The sequence below is a fragment of the Ustilaginoidea virens genome, chromosome 3 (genome assembly GCF_000687475.1).
Source record: "Ustilaginoidea virens chromosome 3, complete sequence".
In the NCBI taxonomy this organism is placed as follows: domain Eukaryota; kingdom Fungi; phylum Ascomycota; class Sordariomycetes; order Hypocreales; family Clavicipitaceae; genus Ustilaginoidea; species Ustilaginoidea virens.
In genome coordinates, this window is record NC_057318.1 from 5,169,798 (window position 1) to 5,191,590 (window position 21,793).

The 21,793-nt window shown below is 56.0% G+C and overlaps 7 protein-coding genes across 7 annotated transcripts; 2 read left to right on the plus strand and 5 right to left on the minus strand.

Moving 5' to 3' along the window:
* Window positions 1–461: 461 nt before the first annotated feature.
* UV8b_04305 (uncharacterized protein) lies at window positions 462–2,500 on the plus strand (the record flags this gene model as incomplete). The annotated part of the gene is made up of 3 exons (XM_043141803.1): window positions 462–976; window positions 1,136–2,216; window positions 2,378–2,500. 3 exons carry the CDS (start codon window positions 462–464, stop codon window positions 2,498–2,500), a joined length of 1,719 nt encoding a protein of 572 aa, XP_042997737.1.
* Window positions 2,501–3,067: 567 nt separating this feature from the next.
* On the minus strand, window positions 3,068–5,787 carry UV8b_04306 (uncharacterized protein; the record flags this gene model as incomplete). Its single annotated transcript, XM_043141804.1, has 2 exons — window positions 3,068–4,323; window positions 4,425–5,787. The coding sequence occupies 2 exons, from the start codon at window positions 5,785–5,787 to the stop codon at window positions 3,068–3,070; spliced, it is 2,619 nt and encodes an 872-aa protein (XP_042997738.1).
* Window positions 5,788–6,083: 296 nt separating this feature from the next.
* Window positions 6,084–7,165, minus strand: UV8b_04307 (uncharacterized protein; the record flags this gene model as incomplete). The annotated part of the gene is made up of 4 exons (XM_043141805.1): window positions 6,084–6,273; window positions 6,461–6,541; window positions 6,583–6,811; window positions 7,021–7,165. 4 exons carry the CDS (start codon window positions 7,163–7,165, stop codon window positions 6,084–6,086), a joined length of 645 nt encoding a protein of 214 aa, XP_042997739.1.
* Window positions 7,166–12,306: 5,141 nt separating this feature from the next.
* Window positions 12,307–13,205, minus strand: UV8b_04308 (uncharacterized protein; the record flags this gene model as incomplete). The annotated part of the gene is made up of 2 exons (XM_043141806.1): window positions 12,307–12,533; window positions 12,986–13,205. The coding sequence occupies 2 exons, from the start codon at window positions 13,203–13,205 to the stop codon at window positions 12,307–12,309; spliced, it is 447 nt and encodes a 148-aa protein (XP_042997740.1).
* A 2,472-nt stretch (window positions 13,206–15,677) lies between these two features.
* UV8b_04309 (uncharacterized protein) lies at window positions 15,678–16,917 on the minus strand (the record flags this gene model as incomplete). Its single annotated transcript, XM_043141807.1, has 2 exons — window positions 15,678–15,888; window positions 16,010–16,917. The coding sequence occupies 2 exons, from the start codon at window positions 16,915–16,917 to the stop codon at window positions 15,678–15,680; spliced, it is 1,119 nt and encodes a 372-aa protein (XP_042997741.1).
* Window positions 16,918–18,830: 1,913 nt separating this feature from the next.
* On the plus strand, window positions 18,831–19,436 carry UV8b_04310 (uncharacterized protein; the record flags this gene model as incomplete). Its single annotated transcript, XM_043141808.1, has 2 exons — window positions 18,831–18,951; window positions 19,114–19,436. The coding sequence occupies 2 exons, from the start codon at window positions 18,831–18,833 to the stop codon at window positions 19,434–19,436; spliced, it is 444 nt and encodes a 147-aa protein (XP_042997742.1).
* A 936-nt stretch (window positions 19,437–20,372) lies between these two features.
* Window positions 20,373–21,437, minus strand: UV8b_04311 (uncharacterized protein; the record flags this gene model as incomplete). Its single annotated transcript, XM_043141809.1, has 3 exons — window positions 20,373–20,510; window positions 20,576–21,129; window positions 21,191–21,437. 3 exons carry the CDS (start codon window positions 21,435–21,437, stop codon window positions 20,373–20,375), a joined length of 939 nt encoding a protein of 312 aa, XP_042997743.1.
* Window positions 21,438–21,793: the final 356 nt, after the last annotated feature.

The window sequence follows — 21,793 nt, forward strand, 5'->3', positions numbered from 1 at the left end:
CGGCTGCACGCGGCTTGCTGCGGCCCGCAGCCCACGCCAACCGACTACGACAACGACAACGACACCGACACCGACACCGACACCAACGACTTGCTTGCCCTTCACAAACATGGACGGACAAAGTCCCCCACGTTAATTTCCTCCTCGCATTTCCCTTCCTTCGCTTTGCATCCCCCCCGAGACACCAACCACGTCGAATCGATTCGAGTGCTTCTGCAAAATTCAAGTCCGGCAGGTAAACCATCGGCTCTGCTACGTAACCCCCCCTCGCCTTGGCCTCGCCCTTTTTCACCAACATCAGCAGCCAAGACCAATTCGCCTCGGCTCTCATTCCCTCCCGACGTCATTCTTCTCAACCATCAATCACCCTTCCCCATGCGCGGCCTTGCGCTAACGCCTTCTCCCCCCCCCCCCCCCCCCAGCTCAGCCCAAACGCCCGCTTCGTCCGCAAAACAAAAACAATGTCGCTCGGTCCGTCGCCGTCGCGCCGGTGCCTCCTCCGCCTCGGCCGCCAAGCCCGCGCCGTCGCAACCCTCACGCCCCCTCACCAGGCTGCCGCCGTTTCCCGCCTCCAGAGCACCGTCGACCCCTCGTCCGACGAGTTCAAGGACAACCAGGCCCAGATGGCCGGCGTCATGGACCGCCTGGCCGAGCTGACGCGCAGGATCCAGCTCGGCGGCCCGGCCAAGGCGCGCGAGAAGCACCTCGCCCGCAACAAGATGCTTCCCCGGCACCGCATCGCCGCCCTGATCGACCCCGGCACCACCTTTCTCGAGCTGTCGCCCATGGCGGGCTACCAGCTGTATCCCGAGGCCGAGGTGCCCGCGGGGGGCATCATCACCGGTGTGGGCGTCGTCGAGGGAGTTCGCTGCGTCATTGTCGCCAACGACAGCACCGTCAAGGGTGGGACGTACTATCCCATCACGGTCAAGAAGCATCTCCGGGCCCAGGCGGTCGCGCAGGAGAACAAGCTGCCGTATGTTGTTGCGCCTTGCCCACCCTCCCTCCATCCTCCCCTGGTGTCGCCCTTGTCCCCCGCAATGCCAATGTCCCGACGTGAGAGACGTGACGTGACGTGATGTGACGCTGAGCAGACGGCTGAAACGCGCCCCCCGACCGGGCGTTTACAATATAGTTGCATCTACCTGGTTGACTCGGGAGGCGCCAATCTCCCCCATCAGTCCGACGTCTTCCCCGACCGCGACCACTTCGGCCGCATCTTCTACAACCAGGCGCGCATGTCCGCCCAAGGCATTCCCCAAATCGCCGTCGTCATGGGCCCCTGCACCGCGGGAGGCGCCTACGTCCCCGCCATGTCGGACGAGTCCATCATCGTCGGCGGCCAAGGCCACATCTTCCTCGCCGGCCCGCCCCTGGTCAAGGCCGCCACCGGAGAGGTCGTCAGCGCCGAGGACCTCGGCGGCGGCAAGATGCACTCGTCCGTGTCCGGCGTCACCGACTACCTGGCCGTCGACGACGCCCACGCCATCACGCTGGCCCGCCGCTCCGTCAGCAACCTCAACTGGCCCGCCGCCCCGGCCCCGGCCCCGGCCCCGGCCCCCGCGACCGCGACCGCGACCGCGACCGCGACCGCCGGCTCCTTTGCCGAGCCGCTCCACGACCCCGACGAGCTGCTGGGCATCGCCACCACCAACCTGCGCAAGCCCATCCCCATCCGCGACGTCATTGCCCGCGTCGTCGACGGCTCCGAGTTCGCCGAGTTCAAGCGCGACTTTGGCACCACCCTCGTCACCGGCTTCGCCTCCATCTACGGCCACAAGGTCGGCATCGTCGCCAACGACGGCATCCTCTTCGCCTCGTCCGCCGTCAAGGGCGCCCACTTCATCCAGCTCTGCGCCCAGCGCGGCGTCCCCCTCGTCTTCCTGCAGAACATATCCGGCTTCATGGTCGGCACCGCCTCGGAGCGGGACGGCATCGCCAAGCACGGCGCCAAGCTCGTCACGGCCGTCGCCTGCGCCGACGTGCCCAAGTTCACCGTCGTCGTCGGCGGCTCCTACGGCGCCGGCAACTACGGCATGTGCGGCCGTGCCTACAGCCCTCGCTTTTTATGGATGTGGCCCAACGCCCGGGTCGGCGTCATGGGAAGCGAGCAGCTGGCTGCCGTCATGGAAACCGTTGGTCAAAAGGCTGATCCCGAGCTCAAGTCGCGCATCGACCGCGAAACCGAAGCCACCTTTTCCTCAGCAAGGTTATGGGTACGTCCTTTCTTTTCTTTTTTTTCTCTTCTTTTTTCTCCTCGTCTGTCCGACAACTCTTTCCTGCCCGGCAAAGAAGCGGTAGTGGACAATGGGCTAATGTTTCTCTTCTCTTCTTCTTCTTCTTCTTTTTTTTGCCGTGTGCGTCTCGTCTCGTACAGGACGATGGCATCATTCCGCCACAGCACACCCGTCGCTACCTGGGCTTGGGGCTCCAGGCTGCCATGACGGGGCGAAACGAGGTCAGGGCTGGAGACTCCAAGTTTGGCGTTTTTAGAATGTAGCACACAGAAGCAGCCCGGTGCGGTACGGCTTCGGTACCCAGACGGCTTGCTTCACAAAGATGGAACGGACAGAACACGGTGGCCCCCGGCCTTTGTTGCCGTCAATCTAGAAAACCATTGTCATTGTAAATAATACTCCAAAGATATCCACATGCTGCAATAAACGTCTGCTGCCAGCAGCCACTACGCACAACATCCGGACGCGCAAGATTCGGCCCCAAAGTCATCACCACCAGCCATTGCGACAACAAGTCTACCGTCAAGCATCATTTTAAATCACCAGCCTCGTTCGTTCCCACGTCCTGACCACGACAATATCCGTCTTGTATTTACAGACTGCGAATTCGTACAAGATAGAGAGAGAAAAAAAAATTAAGTTATCCTTGTTAGACGCTTGGCCAAATCTGCAGTTCAGAAGCAGGACAATCAAAATGGGCAAAATAAAGCCACAGGCTTGGAAATTCTTTGTGCCGACATCTCATCTTCCCTGCAAACTTCCTTTGGCCCTCAATTTCCACCGCCGCAGCCAAGCTGCGCCAAGTCCCAAGTACTTTCCTTCCAAAACTTTCAGCTGGAAGTGCTTGATAAGCTGGTGCTCCTGGGCTCAGGCGTTTGCCACCCAATGGGACCATTCCCAACATTGATGGACAAATCAACCAGATTGACGGTGGTGCTATTTCCCAGATCCACCCTCGAAGCCTCTTGCTGCGAGACCTTGCTCCCTCGCTGTTTATCACCCTGTGCGGCTTTGCGGAACAATTGCTGCAGCTCGGCTTGCGCAGAGATAGCCTTGGCCGCTGTTTCCTCTTGCAGGATGTAAAGCATGGCAACACGAGCAAAATCAAGCTTCTCTTGGGTAACGATGAAGCTGCCCGCCGAAGGCACGTTCGTTGGGCTGGGCGATCTCGTGTCAACAACAAGTGTCGACGGCAAAGTGGGCGGAACAGAGGTTGACGTGGGTGCTGAATTGAAAGTCGCTGGCTTTCCGAAATCGGAAATGGTCATGGTCGTAGTAACACCAGCCACTTGGCTATTCTGGCCATCAAGTCCCCCAATTGTCACTGTAGTGCTAGGCTTCAGGGCAGGGGTAGACGAGGGCGAAAACTGCTCAGCGTCCGAGACCAAGCTGTTCCGCTTGTCGGGTATATCTCGCACCTTCACCTTGTCTGCGTCTTGGCTTGAACCCGTAGCAAGACCGTCAAAGGTGACAAGGGCGTTTTGCGCCATACAGGATAGGCCAGCCGTATTGAATCGGGCTAGTATTGTCGTGCCTGACAGCGGTACGGAAAAGTTTCGATAGCCGTCGGCGAGAAGTCGAGGAATTGCGCGCCCGACCGTCACGTTGCTAATACTGGAACGGCCATCGGCAGACACCAAGTTGGTGAGTGTGCAGCCCGTGGCAGCGCCGTCTCCGCAAGTAGGCCCCGTAAATCCATTGGTACATATGCAGGCGCAAGCCTCTTGTGCCATCACATTGGTGCCCCCGTTTAAGCAAGTCAAAGTCTTCTGGCATTGCCCCAGATTCAGACCTTCCTTATCTTGCTGGCCCAGGTTTTTGAAAACGAAGAATTCCAGCGGAACGAGAATAGCGGCAACAATGAGACATACGAGCAAGAAAACTAAAAGGACGAAAACCCACAGAGGGAGTCCGCAGACTCGACGTCTGGGTCTCACCCCCTTGCCGTCGCCTGCTGATTTTGAACGATGGTGACGACCTTGACCAAGCCAAGAGTTGTTGCGGCTAGCGTTATTATTGCAAGGGGTATGCACGGGCGGGGGAAATGCCGCCAGCATGTCGGTCAAACTAGTTCGGTGCCGGTCACCTGTTGGCAGGAGACCCAAGTCACGGGCTGGTCAGCACAATGAACGGGTCGATCAGTTGCGAGTCATTTCTCAAGGCGCTGCCGCAGGCTTGCTTGCTCACCTTTCTCATTCTGGAACCCCTCCAAAACATCGAGCCTACTCGCCGGCCGTTTGCCTTTGTCAATCATGGCCGCAAGTCGTGTGGCTCGGCGAATCAAATCAGGCAGACTCGTCAGGCTTCCTCTAGCTTCAGCCGCATGAATTGCATCAATGTCAAGTCGCGGTGGCCGTCCCATTGCCGAAAACCCAGTTTGCGGGCGGGGGTCTGCAAGGGCAATCGACTCTCTAGGGTCCGGTGAATATGCCGCAGCCGGGGCCTTCCTGACTGCAGTGGAGGAATAAGAATCCTTATCCGTTGGCTTCCCATGGGATGTCTCTGGCTCTTTGATTGCAGGAATTGTTTCGGATGAGCTTGTCGCAGCACTGAGATATCCCGCATTATCAGGCAAAGCAGGAAATGATGAAGGGTCATTTCTTGACTGATTGGCTTGAGCTGTTGACTTGGTGGTGATCAAAGAGGGCTTACCCGTCTTGCCCATACTCGCACTTCGCACCAACTGGCTTTCATCTCCATATTCTTCAGACATGGATTCTCTGCTCTTCTCCGTTAGTGACTCTTCATAAAATGCATCGTTATAGCCGGGGCTGCTCAAATGGGGAGAGTCGCCTCCCCAAGTGGAAGGCATGGCCGTACTAGACGCGTACGATAAATGACATTTGGCGCGAGGATCCTCTTCCAGAATAGGAGAAACCAAGGATGCATTGGAATAGAATGAAGGCGCCCCCCTCCGACCAGACGGTGGAGGACACAAAACCGTGGTTTTCCGAATTGTCCCGGAATCGGTGGCCGGAATCGGTGGCGGATAGTCTGGTGGCGCTCCCATTGGTGATGCTGCGTGTCGAGCCGAACCGTCCGACGGACCAGATGGTTTGTAACCTCCATTGCTCTCCTGGTGACTCATCGGTGTGTTTGCACGTGAGGTGAAGACTGGTGTCGGTTGCTGAGGCTTGGTCCGGTCTACAATAGACGGAATTCGGCTCTGGCTTGGTCTGGGAGGCCTCTGGGGTCTTTGTTGTTGAGACCAGGTTGCTGGAGACGGAGATGAATTAGGCGCTGCGATCATCGAGCTGCCGCTGGATAGTGGCCATTGCGGCACTTGAGCTGGCCTGGAGATTTTTTGGCCAAATCTCTGGTCATAACCGGGGGGTATTTGACTATCCACGACTCTTAATGGCAGGGGATTTGGTAGATGCCGGGGCATCGGCGTAGGAACCGCGTCCAGGGAAGTTGATGGTGTTTGCGGTGAATGGATCGCGCGACCTTCTCTTGCCCGTGCCTCACGAAGTTGTTCTCGAGCCCTGTTCATGGAGCCGGGTGTATTGTATGGTCGATCCATATCCCTGCCATTGTAAGCTCGACTCATTTGACCTCGAGCAGACCGCGAATCACCAGTTTCCGAGGAATAACAACTAGAACAATCGGCCACAGTCAAAAGCTGCGATACGTGAAGATGAAAGCTTCAATAGCGATGGACCAAACTTAGGACCAAATGTCTTGCGTTTCCGAGATTAACAATTATGTTTCTTGTGCCCCACACTGCGTTGTCTGGTAGATTTAGTAGTCTGGTCAAATATGGTGCGGGATTTTTTGAGTTCACGTATTTTGCAGTCGGGAGAAATGGGACCAAGCCGGAAAACGAAGGAATTTTCGTCACATATGTCACACGTCACATGAGGACGAGAAGTCAGTATGATCAGCACAAGTGTGCAAAATAAGAAGCATATAAGAAAGGGAAAATCGAATGGACGTGTGCCGCGTTATCCGGAGAACAACGGCATGCAGTTCCTCTCTTGTCCCGAAAAGAAGGTAACGAAGCGAATGGGCGATAGTGAAAGCATGGGATGACAACCTGGCGGTATTGTTAGCCAACGGCATCGGGGTCCTTTAGAATGCCAATGACGGAGATGAACAGCCAAAACCCTAGCAATTAGGGACGCAGTGGCATCTTGGAGCAAAATATGTAGAGTCTACATAGTGTGCTGCGGTTGGAAGGTCGCTGAATTGACGGGGATCAAGGACCAGGTTTAAATACATACAGTGTCAGATCCCACCAGTTTGAATCACAGCAGAGACAAGGATGCCGAGACCGAGTGGCCGAGTCAAATGTGCCAGCAAAGCTCACAGAGCCTGAAGAAATGGAAATGGAAGTCGCGTTGACCGAAGTCCCAGGAATTTAACAAGGGCAGAAAAGTTGGAGCCGATGGCTGCGGGAGAGAAAAACGACTCTGAAGCAACGGATTCTCGAAATCCGTCTTGAGAAAAGTCCAATGCTTTCTGAATCACACAGCAGGGCCTCGGAAGGGTCCCGACCCCTTGTTGGGAGTCACCTCGAGCTGGTCCGTGTTTCAGATGCGGCGTTGGACGGATGAAGTAAGTCGATAACACAGCTAAACGGTTCCGAGGGGGGTCAGCAAGCAGGAGCACCATGGATATACATCGTCACTGACGCAGACAGGTGCAACTTGAGGGAATAAGTCCTGCCACACGAGACTGAAAGCCCGAAAGGTTCGCTTGCGGACTCTTTGGATTTATGCAAACGCTTGCGATCAAGATTGTCGCGATATCAGCTTGACGACATCGGGGATAGACTTCTCACCTAAAACTGATAGATGGGTACTGCTTAGCCGAGGGGCATGGGGTGCGTCTCTTGGACAGCTGCTGTGCCTACGAGAGGGTTCGCAATACCGACCCGTGCGAACGGAAGAGGGAGAGATGAGGTAAGGTGAAAAGAATTCGAACATCCACTGGATGCTGGAAGGAACCTGACCTGCAAGCGAGGCAGTCGCAACAAGAAGTGACGAGGATGCAGAGAGGGGAAGCGCGACACCGTCCGCGCAGAAGAAAAACAAGACGAAAATAGGAAGGATGCAGTAAGAGTGAAGGTTGAAACGAAAGGGGGAAGTGCAGAAAGCAACGAAAAGAAAACGAGGGAGGATGGAGGGGAAAAAAAAAAAAAAGGATGACGAAAAGATAGGCTCCCGAGTATGAGGACGAACAAGCTTCAGCCCACGATTGCTAGAAGTGAGGTATTTCGCCCAATTGTGACTTGGTGGAGGAAATATTTGTATCAGACATGGACGCCTGCAGTCCCTGCCAGGCACAGGCAGGCACGGCAGGGAAGTGGCACCACATTGGTCACGTACAGCAAGCAGGGGGGTGTTTGCCCCGTGCGAGACTTTTTACCACGCTAGGTACCCGGGAAGGTAGGAGTCGGGGACCATGCCTAGATGATAGGAGGTAGGTATGAGCATGATTCTCACGCCGTCGTGCATGGGTCGCGTGCATGGCGCTTGCCCAGGTGCTTGCCAGGTGCTTGCCAGGTGCTCCAAGATTTACATAGTCTCAGGGCTGCTCTGCAGCATGTACGTGCTCCACTCCACTCTTGTTTTGATGAAGAGGGGAGAAGAAGCACTGCACTGCAATTTTTATAGACTTGAGCAATGCCGCCAGAGACATTGCTTTCATCTCGAGGATGTCCCAGGTTTTAATCTCTTGCCAGCGTATCCGCACTCGGTGCATGTCTACTTAGTAGGACCCAGGCCCCCTCCCTCTCCTCTCCTCTCCTCGCCCGACCCGCGTCCGGCATCTGGCCAAAGCTCGTTTCGGCTATCGCGCGAATTGGCATCGTCATGGGTCATGTGACGAGGCAATGGCACGGCGTGCAAGCAGCCAGCTTGTAGGAAAAAAGAGGCCGCTCGATGAAGGAGGGCTACGGAGGTTTGTCGTAACCGCCTTCTTCTCCCAAGGTGCTGGCACCTTCACTGACGGAAACTGTTGGAAATGAATAGTTTGACCAGAGTATCAGACCGGGCACCATCTGGGAAGACGAAACACTAGCGCCACGTTGATGCAGCACTGTAGGTATAAGCAGACGCGAAGCACCAGACAACACCCAAGCCTAGTGACACCTGTAACTGGCGTTGGTGCTGGTGATACGCCGTTGTCTGGAAGCCTACTCCGAGAAGTCCGTACCCCTGGCACAATGACGCGCTGAAGCCCCTCTGGCAGAAGCAGCTACCTTGACATTGACTGTAGCTTGATAAGGTGCCGAGTCTCAGAGGACCGTTTTGTGCGGCTGACTCGACGTGGAGGATGCAGACTTCAGCTTCAAGTGATACAAAGCAAAGCAAAGCAAAGCAAAGCACAGCACAGCAATGCAAGGCGACGCGACGCGACGCACCACGCCATGCCATGCTGGCAACCCGGCACTGAGTTGATATACGCATGCTGCTCCGCTGAGCATGGCCACATACATGCATATTTCCTGAGCCATCACGCATGCCGTCGTTTTCCTTGGCAGAAACGGCTCTATATAATGTCCGGCCACAACAGCAACGTTTAGGGTCCACGTACTCCGTACTCCAACCTCGGACCCGAGAGTCTTTTGGGCGGAAACTCGATTCGCGCCACCCGCTGTCTCGTACACGTGCGACGCGACACACCGCCGCAGGCCCTCTGCTGAGACTTGCTACAGTAGTGGTCTGGTTCGTTACCAGCTTCCGGGCTGTGCTGAATTCCACGTTGGTCTGTTCTCGGTCGGAACTCGCCCAAAAGGGGACATCAATTTGGTTTGCCTTTTGACTCCATAGCGCTGCCCCCTTGCCAATCTCCCCTCCAGTTGCCGCTTCAACCAACAACCCCAACAACATTTATGTTTGCAAGGAACCGCCCATCCCATCTCCAATCAGAATGACCCCTGGTCCGGCCTCGAGATTCATTTTATACCACGGAGAATTGTTGCATGATATAATTTCAGCACAGAAACATTGCCTGCACCACGGCAGCATGTCGAGCAGGACCCATGTCTCATTCACGTTCGATTTGCGTGGTGGTCTGTGCAATCCGATTGGTCACGGCTTTCCAGCAGCTTCTCGGGGATTCTGCTGTTTAATAAATGGGGACACGGAGCAAGCCGCGGTGTTTTAGATGCCGTCCAAGTACGGAGGAGTACTCTGTAGTAGAGCGGTGTTGGCGCCCGTACGACGACTTGGCGCATGCCCACCACGAATGAACGGCTATTGTTCGACCGACGAGGCTTGGATGGGTCTGTTGATATCGTCAATGGAACGAGCAGCAAACAGATGATGATTGTTTGTTTGGGTAGGGCAAGAAGCAGCAAACCGGGCTCAAGTACGGAGTACTCCGCACAGTCCCTGCAACAGCTGAGACTCTCTCTCTCTCTCTCTCTCTCATTCTCATTCTCTCTCATTCTCTCTCTCTCTCTTTTCTTTTTTCCTTTTTCTTTTTCCAGGAATTATAATAGAAGAGTATGGAAGTGTATCGGTCGCTTTTTGATTCGTCCCGTGAGCATGTATGCCTGTTCAAACTCCGTCTTGCAAGGAGCGTCATGTTTTCCCAGCATTGGCCCCAGTTGACACACAGCCTTTGTGGGTTGTAGCTAACGCTGTTGGTCGAGAGGTAGGAGAAGCCCATGGCGTCTGGATTCTGGACAAAAAAAACTGGCAGCACCGTCCGTCACGGCATGGAATTCCCCTCTCGTAGTCCGTACTCCGTGCATACTACGGAGTACGTTGCACCATGGCTGACATTGCGTGGCCCCCCGTGAGGAACATGGCACCACGTCTTCTCCAGTCGCCCCTGGCGGTACGACAGCAAACGCGATTCTGGCCTGCCCAAGTGCGCGGATTCCGAAAAAACCACGCCGCCCTGTGCTCCAGCCTGGCCGTGACGAACGAGGGCCATCCGCGACAAGCCACGCCTCTTTGAAAGCCAGCTGCCGTGACGGGACCTGCCTGGACTCTCGGGCTGTCCCTCCTCCATCTGGTACAGAGCACGCCAGCCAGCTGATGATGCTATTGCTGCCTTTGCCTGTTACCGCACCTTGCTGCCCAGTGCGCATGCTGTTTCATCCCCCCTCCCCCCCCCCTTCCCCTGGCAGGCAACCGCTCCTTGGCAAATCTCCCTCAACCCCAACCCGCCACCAACAGGCTCTCTCTCGAGCCCGTCCCGTGCTTCATGCTTCAAACGGCCCTGATGCTGTCGGCAGGGAGCAGCGGTACGGAACATACCAGACCCCATCTCGGCCATGTGCTGCCAGCTCTTGAACGACGCCTAAATTGAACGCGTAACCACGCAGCCCTCGATTGCTACATGGGCAGCACCTTTGCTCTTGAGCAGTAGTAACCTTTTTTTGTTTTCGCTGCTCCGAGCTTTTTTTTTTTTTTTTTTTGAAGTGGATGCAGTGTCGCGTCGTGATGAATGTTTACCCAGGTTGTGTGCTGTGCGACTTGCTGCGGGTAGTGCGTGCACACACGAAGCCCTCGAGACGTTGATGGTCCTTGGTCGCGGTAGCTGCATATTTTGAAATATATACATGCTACTCACACTTGATTTGAGATGACGGAGTCGCTTCGAGGCCATTGAGCGGGCAAAAAGGCTCTTGACAAAAGTGTGGCGAGGATCTGCATGCTCCAAAATGCAGGCTGCGTGTTTTACTTGTTCGCCTAAATGCGCATCATGGCGATAAATCCCTCCACCGCACGTATATCTCCACCGCACGTATATCTCCACCGCACGTGTCAACTATCAGTGGGGATTTTTTTTTTTTTTTTTTTTTTTTTTTGGAATCCCAAAGCCCGACTCTCGGCATATGGAAGCCCGTTGTCCGCGCCCGGCACGCGCTCGCTCGTCCTAGGGGCGGGGGGGGGGGGGGGGGCGGCGCGAGACGGGCTGGCCTGCTCGCTGTTCGGGTTTCCCCGGCCGAGGGGGGGTTGGAGGCGGGCAAAGGAGCCGAAGGCGGGAACGGGGCAGGACTTGGCGCGGTCGGGACGCGGCAGAGGGAGTAGGAGTCGCCAGGGGTTTCGGAGGTGTTCTTGATGCTTCGGCTCGGCTCTTTGGGAAGGGAGGTCGGGCGTGGATCGTCGCGAATGGGGGTGACGGGACGGGATATCCTGCGAGGCCGGGCCGGCCAATCGCGCTGTGGGGGGGCTGGCTGGCATCCAATGGCTCGGCTCGTCTCCGCCACGCCAGAGTCTGGTTGGTTCTGTCCAGAGACTTCAGGCGTTTGGATGCAGAGGCAGAGGCAGAGGCAGAGGCAGCTGCCAATAATGATAGGTGGGGTACATGTAGGCCGCTGAAGTCCCGGCCCAGCTCTACCCAGCCATCTCGAGGCATAACTCTGCAAGCTGTCAACCGCCGCACTTGGGGACCGTCGGCCCGAGGAGCAGCGAGTCGTGCGCGGGGCGCGGCGGCGAGTCAGTCAGTTCGCCGTGCTTGTGTAGCGTAGCGGCTGCCACCAGACGTGCCAACAATACCATGCCACAGGGTATGCAGGATGCCCGACAGAATCAAGCATTCAACATGGCCGACGTCGAAGCTGTCTGGTATGTTCTGCTACCCCAGGTGTGTACCGTAGCCATGGCTTGCTGTTGAACATGTCAATGGGCTTGGCCCGTGAGTTTGGGGATAGCCCGAGATGCCACGCAGCTTCGTGTAGCAGTTGTCAGTCATCATCATCCGAGGCGGATCAGCACCGTCGTCGATTCCGGGCTGGGGAAAACAACCGGAACAAACACCAAGACGAATCACAACATCGGCAACGGCGAGACCAAACCAGCTGCTCTACCTACGTAAGCAACATCGGATGGGCAGGAGTCATCGAGACGCCCAGGTTCACGACGGAAGAGTGAGGAGGAAGCAGAATCCGAGGCGCAGCGCAGCATTGGAGCCAGACGACCATGATGTCGAGGCTTGCCGCCAGTCACCCTTTCGCTGCCGAAACCCGAAACCCGAAACACGAAACACGAAAAACACCGCAGCGAGATGCTCCCCTCCCCAAAATCGCGACCTCTCCCATATCGTGCATCATGCCTGCAATCCGGGCTCGACAGAGCTAGCTTGCACGGCCCCCCACGCCGTCGAGTCAAGCCTGGTAAAACACCTCCTCCATGGGTTTCCACCAACCTGGAACGCCCGCCTCGGAACTCACGGCGCCGGGAACGAGACTCTCCTGATAGCTGTCCGTCATTTTCCACCACTCACGAACTCGGGGATTGTCGGCCATGAGCTCCATGTCGCCGGCAAAGTCGTAGCCGACATACTTGAACGAGGCAAACAAGAGGCCGGTGGTGTCATCGTAAAAGATGCTGTCTGCCAAGGAAGGAAGGAAGGAACAAGGTTAGCCCAGAAACCCATGACAACCGCGCAACCCGACCCGGGCGCTACCATTGCCGGTTGGCGTGATTGATGAGGCATGAGGCATCGCATGTGTATAATTGTATAATTGCTCGTCGGTTTGCAGAGGTGGGCCCCGACGCCAGCAAAAGCAGCTTGTCGTCTCTGCGCGGCCTGCCCTTGGCAACGACAGGCAACGACGGATAGCAAATCTTGGCACAAAAAAGAAGGAGAAGAAGGAGAAGAAGAAGGAGAAGAAGAAGAAGAAGAAGAAGAAGAAGAAGAAGAAGAAGAAGAAGAAGAAGAAGAAGAAGAAGAAGAAGAAGAAGAAGAAGAAGAAGAAGAAGAAGAAGAGGAAAAGAAGAAACGCAAGTGATTGAGGGGTCGCTCGCATGCGAGCTCGAGCTCGAGCAAATCCATCCACTTACAATCCACAATGTTGCAGCCTTTGATCTGCCTGGCCACCTCGGGCCAGATGTTCGCGTGGCACTTTTTGTACTCGGCCAGGTACTCCTTCTTGAGTCGAATGACCTGCCCGAACCGCCTGCCCGGGTTTTTGGTTTTCGTGGCCGACGTCGACCCAACCGCCGAGTCCGTGCCGGCAGAGGGTGACTGGGGGGTTTCCGCAGGGGACGGGGGTTTCCACATGGCCAAGATTGGGCCGGTCTGGATTGCGTGGGTAAGTTGTGGCAAGTGTACTAACTGGGTGGTTGCGCGTGGGTTGTGTCAATGTCGATGGTGTGTGTGCGGTCTGGTCTCTATGGAGTTGACTTAGGTACCTAGTTGACTAGTTGCGGCGGGTTGTTCGTAGTTGCCGTCGACTTGCTGGCTGCATGTACTCTAGCAGACTAGCAGGGGGAGTCGGGCGTGGACCGATGGATTTGTTGATGGATAAAGAAAGGACCAGACTGGAGCCTGGCCTTTGCAGTATTCAGTATTCGCAGCAAGAGCCCTAACCGAGTGCGTCTTGTTGTTGAACTCTGCCGCCGCGCGCGCTTTTTTATTCGGTCTGGGGAGAATCGCCAGCCCAGTGTCACTTGTCAGCGGACAAGCGTCAGCTGTCGCGGACAAGCGTCAGCTGTCAGCGGGGGGCAGGGCCAGGTTTGTAGAGTCAACGAATTGACCCCAACGAGAAATCCCAGAGCAAAAACCCCAGGCAAAGGCAAAGGCAAAGGCAAAGGCAAAGGCAAAGGCAAAGGCAAAGGCAAAGGCGTAGAAAAAAAAAAAAGAGAAAGGTCTCCGGTATGTAAAGAAATCACAAAAAAAAACACCTCAGGCATGCGACGCAGCCGTGCTTGGAGGAGGACGGACGCAAGATATACATACCACGGACCGACTCTTTTTTGAATGCGCGCGCAGCAAAGATGGCGGCGGGAAATGAGGGAATAAAAGGCCCGGCGACAAGACTGTGCTGTGCTGTGCTGTGCTGTGCTGTGCTGTGCTGCTGTGCTGCTGTGCATAGGGCAGGCATTCCATGATCCAGATGATCCAGATACACCCACCCGACACCCACCCGACACCCACCCGCGCGAGGAGGGTTCGCCGAGACAGAAAAAAAGCCTAATCTCTCATCTCACCTAATACCAGCTCATGCCGTCGGTCTTTTCCTTTTCCTTTTTTTTTTTTTTTTTTTTTTTTGCCCCGCGGAGGCGGCCCATGGGATGGGGGAGGACAGACAGACCACACACCACACCACACACCACCTTGCAGGCAAGTTCGGCGCTTGGCGGCGTGGGTCAGCTTCACTACGTACTACGTGCCTGGTGTCTGGCTGCCGGGCGCTAAAAATGCGGGGCTGCACGGTGGTGGTGGGTGCAACACTCCAACTAACGCGGCTCTACTGGGAACCGCTCGTAGGCTGCGTCGTGTGTACCGTACCGCCGGGCTACGGTCTGGTGTGGTGTGCCGTGCCAAGTGCTTGGGAAAGTTGCAAGTTGACCCGACACGGCACCACAGTGCGATTTGGAGCGTTGTGTTGTGGCTTTGCTGTCCGCGCAAGCCATGCGAATGCGGGGGACAGACAGACCAGACCAGACCCCTCCGAGCGAGACGAGACGCCTGGCCTGAGGAATCTCCCGACATCGGCGGGGCCACTTGAGTCTCCTGTTTCACGAGCACCGTCCGTCGACTGTCTGTTGAGTGCTCGACGCCCGGACCTGACTGGCCCTCAAGGTCGTCCGTCACCCGTCACCGGCCGTGGCCACCTTGTATTGACCCCGCCCACATCCTGGGAGGGGGGGGACGCTGTCAAGTCATTGGGTCAGCCATTTATTTGGTCACTGCTGTCACCTGTGTACGGAGTATGTGGCCGTTGCCTTCATCTGGCCACTTGTCATTCGACTCGTTGCTGGCAGGCTCGACCGAGGTCAAACGCCATGCGTCCGTTGCCGTGGCCGTCCGCCGCAACGCATCACGGGCGGATAGCGTTTCCGCACCAAAGAAAGTTGCTTCAGTAGCTATGGAAGGGAGCGTTGTTTATCTGGGGGTATATAGACTCCAAGAAAGGCAAGAGTTGAAAGTAAAAGGCAAGGAGAGAGAAGGCCCCAGAGGCAGCAAAAACGCCAGTACTGTAACGATAGCCCACTTTGCCCCCAAAAAAGGAAAAAAAGAGGGGGAAAAAAAAGGAAAAAAAAAAAAAAAGGAGCGAAAACGATCGACCGAGCCAGGTCTCTCGACAGTACATGTAACGAAACTGGGAAGGGGAAAAAAAAACCAAAAAAAAAAAAAAAAAAAAAAAAAAAAAAACAACAAGCCCCAGGTGATATTGCTCCCAAAGATCGTCGTCGTCGTCGTCGTCGTCGTCGTCGTCGTCGTCGTCCGTGGTTGTGCAGCTTGGTATTTCCCCCTGCAGCAGCTTCGCGCAAGGGCTGTGCGGCGGGAAAAAAAAAAAAAAAAAAAAAAAAAAACCAAAATGGCCCGCCAATCATGCATGCATGGCTGCTTCACACCACGTGCATGGTACGGTATTCTGGCTCACAATGCATGCAATTGCGCGTCGGAAGCCCTGGGAAGAAACCCTCGAAAACAGGGGCGCTTTTGCCCCCCCCCCCCCCCTTCATCTCCCCCGCGGCCAGCTATGTCATGTCGCAAACCCGTTCCCCTCTTGAGCTGCTCTGTGTTTCATTCCTCATCCCCTCTGGCTTCGTCCTTGTACGGAGCAACCTCCGCGTCTTGCCGCGTCAGCCCAACCTTTTCAGCAGCCAACGCCTCCTCGTGCGCAGTTGGCGCGGCCCGTCGTTCGCTGCCCGGGCATGAAGCAGCCCCGGCCTCGCCGTCGCCACGCATCGCGGCCGAGAGTCGAAAGAAGCAGCCGCAGATGGCCATGGCAAGCCTGGTTACCCATGTTAGCCCGAGGTGTCGCGATACACGTAAGCAAAGGCAACGGGGTTGCATCACGAGACAAAAACAGAACGAAGCGAAACGAAGTCAAGGCGCAAAAAAAAAAAACGTACAGAGCCACGCCGACGCCGGCAGTGATGCCGATGAGAATGGGCAAAAGGACCTGCGTGACGTTGGTTATAAGTCGCCCCCACTCGTGGCCGTGTTCGGGGTAGTGGTGGGCGTGAGGCCGGCCTTTGGAAAGGAACGGCGCCTTGGCCGGGTCGTGTGCTGGCGCCTGAGGGTGGTTTGGATGCGCTTCGTGCTGAGGCCTGGCCAGGCCGTGAGATGGGAGGCCGTGAGACGGCAGGCCGTGAAATGGTAGGCCGTGTGATAAGCGGCCGTGGCAGCTCTTGAACGGCCGCAGCCCCTTGACCGATTTGAAAGCATCAGCCAAGACTGCCTTGACGAAACAGGCCGGCGACCGGCACCCCGAACCCGCCGTGGCAATCGTCTCCACGCCCACGACGGCAATCTCGCCCGAGGGAGCCTTGAGCAGCTTCACCCGGACGGCCGGCACGCCGTCGACAAACCGACCCCCGACCTCCACCACCCTCAGCTCAACGCGGAGAAGCCGAACCGGCGACGAGCCGTCTCCGCCCCTGCCCACCTCTTCCGGCGCAACGGTCAAGGCGTAGCCCAGCCGCTCCTCGCGCGCCTCGCGGTCGGCCGCTTCCACCACGGCGGACAAGAAGCCGCCGTGCCAAGCATCCGCCGCGTCGGGGTATACCTGGAACCCATTGACGAGCAGCCTCGCGTCGTCGACGACGCCGACCTTGAGCTGCAGCCTGCCGTCTCTGCCTGCGCACTGCTTGCACGGCACAGATACGAGGCGGGGCGCGGCCAAACCAGCAGCAGCAGCAGCAGCAGCGTCGTCGGGCACAGGAAGCGCCTTGAACAGGGCCTCCTCGGCGTCGGAAAGCTTGGGCACGATGACAAAGGCCGCGGCCGCAGCCGCCAGGGCCAGCGGCTCCAAGCGCATGTTTCGAAAGGGGGGCGGGGGAAGCGAGAGTGGTTCTTATAGTCGTCGGGGGGTTTTTTGGAATCCGGTACGAAGAGGCCGGCGGCGGACGACGATGAATTCCACGCAAGGAATGATAGGTAAAACCTAGGTTAGGTTATATGGCAAGTAGGGGCCGGGTTGAATGGAAGAAGCAAAGATCAAATACAGGCCGGCGACGAACGGCGACGAAATGGAGGGAGGAGCCGAACAAGAGAGGAATGCAGGCGGCGGCGGCGGCGGCGGCGGCGGTTCGGTCTTAATTAGTAGCAGCAAGGTAGGCAGGCTTGACGTTGACGTTGATCGACTTCGTAACCGTTTCCGCAGAGGCGTTTCTGCTAGCAGGGATGCTGGCGGTTCCAGGCGCTTGCGGGCTGGTTGCTTCCGCACATGGCAGGTTAGGTACAGGTACATGTGTGCGTGCGCTAGGTACCAGACTTGATGCACGACATCTTGACTCGCAGGCGTAGGCGGCGGCACGGCACACTCGCCAAAAGGCCTCTGTGGCAAGGAGGCGCCAGGTAGCCGGTACAAAGTCCCCTTCGATCGCCGGACGGCGGACCCCCCGCCCACTCGCACTGTGCGTCGTGGCATTTTCGGGATTGGCTTTTTCGGCTTTTTCGGCCTTTTCGTCAGACTCCATCCATCCATGCCGCATTGCGTCGTACTCGGCTTGCCACCCCGTTCTCGGCGCAGTCGTGCTTTTTTTTGCCTTTAGCACGGCGGCCCTGCGGATGTAATCTGCTCTTCGCAGTCTATCCTCGTCTTATCCCCGGATAACACCGTGGCCCCAGCCAGTGCCGCTCTGCCGCCGCTCAGGCAAAGCACGCCAAACATAAATCATCCAAAGCGCCAAAATCAGAAAAGGCAACCCTCGCCTCGCCGTCGGGTTGGCACCAGCGCAGGCGACGAACCCGGGCCCATCGGGCAGCACCCACCATTGCGAGTCATTCCAGAACAGAACAAGTCCCTCCAGGTTTCAAATAAGCACCGAAATTATAAAACACCGCGAGGAAATGGGTGGGTGGACTGGTGGGTGCATCCATCGGCATCCCCACGTGGCGTGTAGCAGGCAGGCCGGCAGGCAGGCGTAGGCGTGCCTACATAAGGTATGTAGGCAAGTCAATGTCAACCAGACGTCTTCAACGGACCTCAAAGCAGAAACACACTCCCACGGCGTCACTTGAACATGGGTTGAATGTACCAAACCTACCCACCTCCTACTAACGGGCAGGTATACTGTTTTCCCCAAGGCACAGCTTCCGCTGCCATATCTTCTGTATACCCTCAAAGAACCTCGCAAAGAATCAATACCTAGTAAATTAGTCAGCTAGTCTACCCTGCTTGAAATACTCCTCCCACAGTCAGCAGCAGCCTTGTTTCCGCCCCTCGTCTCCCCCCCTCGCCTCTTATTCAAAAATTTGCGAGCCGCAGACTTCGCACCAAACTGGTCTTCCATCGTCTCCACGCTCCGTTTCCCCTAATGCCGGCGCCTAAACCTGCCACGCCTTGATGCCGATGGACCGGCGAATCACCACCCCACGGATAGTTGGGGTTCTTGGGCAGTTCGGGCTCTGCCTGAACAGCTGTTGTGTGCGAAGGGGCGGGATAACCCCATTTGCGAGACTCTGACAAGCTAACCGCCGTCCTTGTCGACGTCCTGAACGTGGTCAATCTTGCATCAGAGTCTATGGTGACAGTGGTCAGCCCATCTGTTTGAGGAGAAGATACAAAAAGGGTTGCACGGATGGCACGGATGGCACGGATTGCACGGATTGCACGTTCTCTCACCAGAAACATTGCGCGACATTGATGCCATTGATCCGACCGTTGGGGCTGTCGCTTCTGGTACCACTGCCCAACACGTCGATGCCGTCGCATTGCCATCAATAGAAATGGCGCAAGTCGTCAAGGCGTTGGGGGTGACCGAGGCCGCTGCGCTGTTGGTTGTGCCAAGGACGTGGCTCGATGACAACGTCCGCCGAGTGACTTTCATCCAAGTATGCGTCGCAGGCGGTGCTACGTCTTGAGGTTTGGTCACCGTACTATTCAGGTACCGCGTCAAACTTGTGTGTGGTGATGCCCGGGTGCGGGTTCGGGTTCGGGTTCGGCCCGGTACGTTTGTTGTTGTTTTATTCCCCAACTTCGTACCGATTGGCCACAGTGTCGTTTCGGTAGGTGCATCTATCCTAGACGTGGGCGTCGTCAGCCCGGTGAGGGTTGCGATAGTCGTGTGGTTCCATCTGCCTGTGGCCGTGGATTGGAAAATTGTTGTCAACCATGTGGTGAGAGTCACCAAGGGCAATGTGTCCTGGGTGGAAGTTTCGGAGCCGCCAGAGGCCGACAACCGTCCCCTGAAGCTGCTTGGGACAGCATCACTCGGCGAAAGCAAAGTGCTTCGAGTTGCAGAGGAAAGTGGCCGAGACGAGAGAGTCAATGTCTTGGAGGTCAAGAGGCTGCTCCAAGCGCTTTTGAACCGAGTGCTGTACCCGGGAGTCTGATCAGAACTCCTTGTCCAGTTGAGCCATGGTTGGGGGGTTAATGTCGGCCTTTTGCTGGCTGTCTGCACTGGGTTTTCAACCGTCTTGTTGGTGGAAGCTGCCGTCGTGATACCATCAGTAGAGCCATAACCTGTCGATTTTCTGCCATGGTCGGAAGAAGTCGCCAGTTGCGACGCCCTCGACAAGGCCAGTGTCGAGGCCGAAGAAGCCGGCAACGTGGACACAGACCTCGTTGCGACCCCTGAACTCGGTCTATAGGTAAAACGAACCCTAGATGTCAATGTACGAGATTGAAGGGGAGTGTGTGTGCTGTTGAGACTGGATTTACGTGCCGAAGGGTTTGCTTGGAGGCTGGTCCGTACCAAGCTCGTGACATTTCTTGACGCGGTAATTGCTGACATGACAACGCTGTAATGACTAATACTCGCCGTGACCGAAGTAAAAGTCGGTTCGGATCTGGTCACCGATATGCTGGTCGTGGTATTTCGGAATGGAGGCATTGAACTCCACCCGGCGGTTTGACTGACCACAACTGAACGATGTGTTGTCGTTACTTCGGTTTGGTTCAAGATGGTAGTTGAACTAGGCGTCGCAAAGACAGAGGAGGTGACTTGCGCCGAGGTTGCGGTCGTCGGGTTGAGAATGGTGGAATTATCGGGTGTTGATAAGGATCGCACGGGCGAACTTGGCACGACACTGCTTCGACGAATGCTGTGAGGTAAGGAGGTGCTCAAGTTCCCTGTCGCAGTTGAAGTCCATTCTGATGAGGTCTTCGTTCCGTACCCAGTGGTGAGGCGAATCGAGGTCGACGAAGACGAATTAAAGGGTCGGTCAGAGGGAATTGGTGCAGAAGAGGAAAGTAAGCCATGAAATGATGGCCATACCGTGCTATTGGCCCACCGGGATGAAAACAACGTCTGCGTTCTTTGTGATCCTTCAATCACAGTTGGGGGACCTGACAAAGGTGTACTTTGAGAGCCGACAACTGTCGAGAGGTTGGAGCGCGAACTTGTCTCGATCTGCTTGATCGATGTTCTCGTCGGAAGGCGATCTGATGGTGTGCTTGCCTGACTTCTGGACGAGACAGTGACTGTACTGTTAATATGGAAAACTGAGGATACTGATGTGCTACCAAGTACTGGTGACAATGTCTCAGAAGACTCAAGAGGTGATGACGGCGACACAACGGACACGGTCTCTGTCAACGTCTGTGTGGGAGTAATAACAGACGTTGGTCCAGTATTACCCTGGTGGCTTGAACCAGAAGTAATAGCAGGTTCGGAGCTTTCAGAAGACGGCAAAGAAGATGCTGAAGAGCCGACAGAGGACATGTCTTTGGTATTTGTTGCCGTTGGAGTTTGAGTCACGGAGCTGGTGATACTGGCAGCCCAAGATGTGTCCTCGGGAGGAACTCCCTTTGAGGCGGATTTCGAAACCGTTGACCAACTCAGGGAAGATGCAGTTTCCGTGGCCAATCCCAAGGTAGCTGTACTTGAAGCAAATGTAGACTCATCGGACGCCGACGTTCCAGTGACACCCAGAATTGAACTTTGTGGCCATGATCTGGATACTGAGGTGGACGAAGAATACGGCATATAGGGATCGATGGAGCTGAGTGATCTTTTGGAAGTGCTAGAGGACTGATCTGTGACAATCGTGATGATGGTGTAAATGACGTCGGGGGGCGTTGAGCCTGTGATTCGAAGACAATCAGTAACAGAGGTGCGTTTTCTTGGATTCCCGCATTAACATACTGCTTTTGCTGATGTCGGTGGTGGTCAAGGTCGAAGTATCATACTGGTATGGAGGCGGATTCTCATAACCATAGGTCGGAGCTTGGTAATCAGGAGGACGTTGGCTAGGCGCGATGCCAGAAAATCGATAGTCCAATCCAGGGTCACTCTTAGGTCGGATAGCGAGACTCAGAGAGGATACACGAAGGAACGACTCTCCCAGCAAGACTGCTGGAAAAAAGCGCTTCGAGATGATGGACGTCTTCATTTTGGATGCGGAACAACCTGTCCATATGAAGGGTCCAACCTGACAGATGCAAAGGATGTGGTCGCCACCACCGCCTGTACAGGAGATAATGCGTGCTACCCAAGACGGGGGGGAAGTTTCTCGACTCTCGAACTATCCAGGAAAAATTTCAGGGGCTAACGAGTGTATACTATTGCCGAGAAGGATTGCGAATTTTGCAGGCGTCTAGTAGGATGGATGACCACGGCTACCAAAAGAATGAAAAAGAGACCTTATCCCCAGGACAGCACAACACTATCGATGCAGGGGAGAGAAACCGGCAGGTCCAGGATGAGCAAAGGACCAAGATTGTGAGCAAGGGAAAAGAATGCATGGAA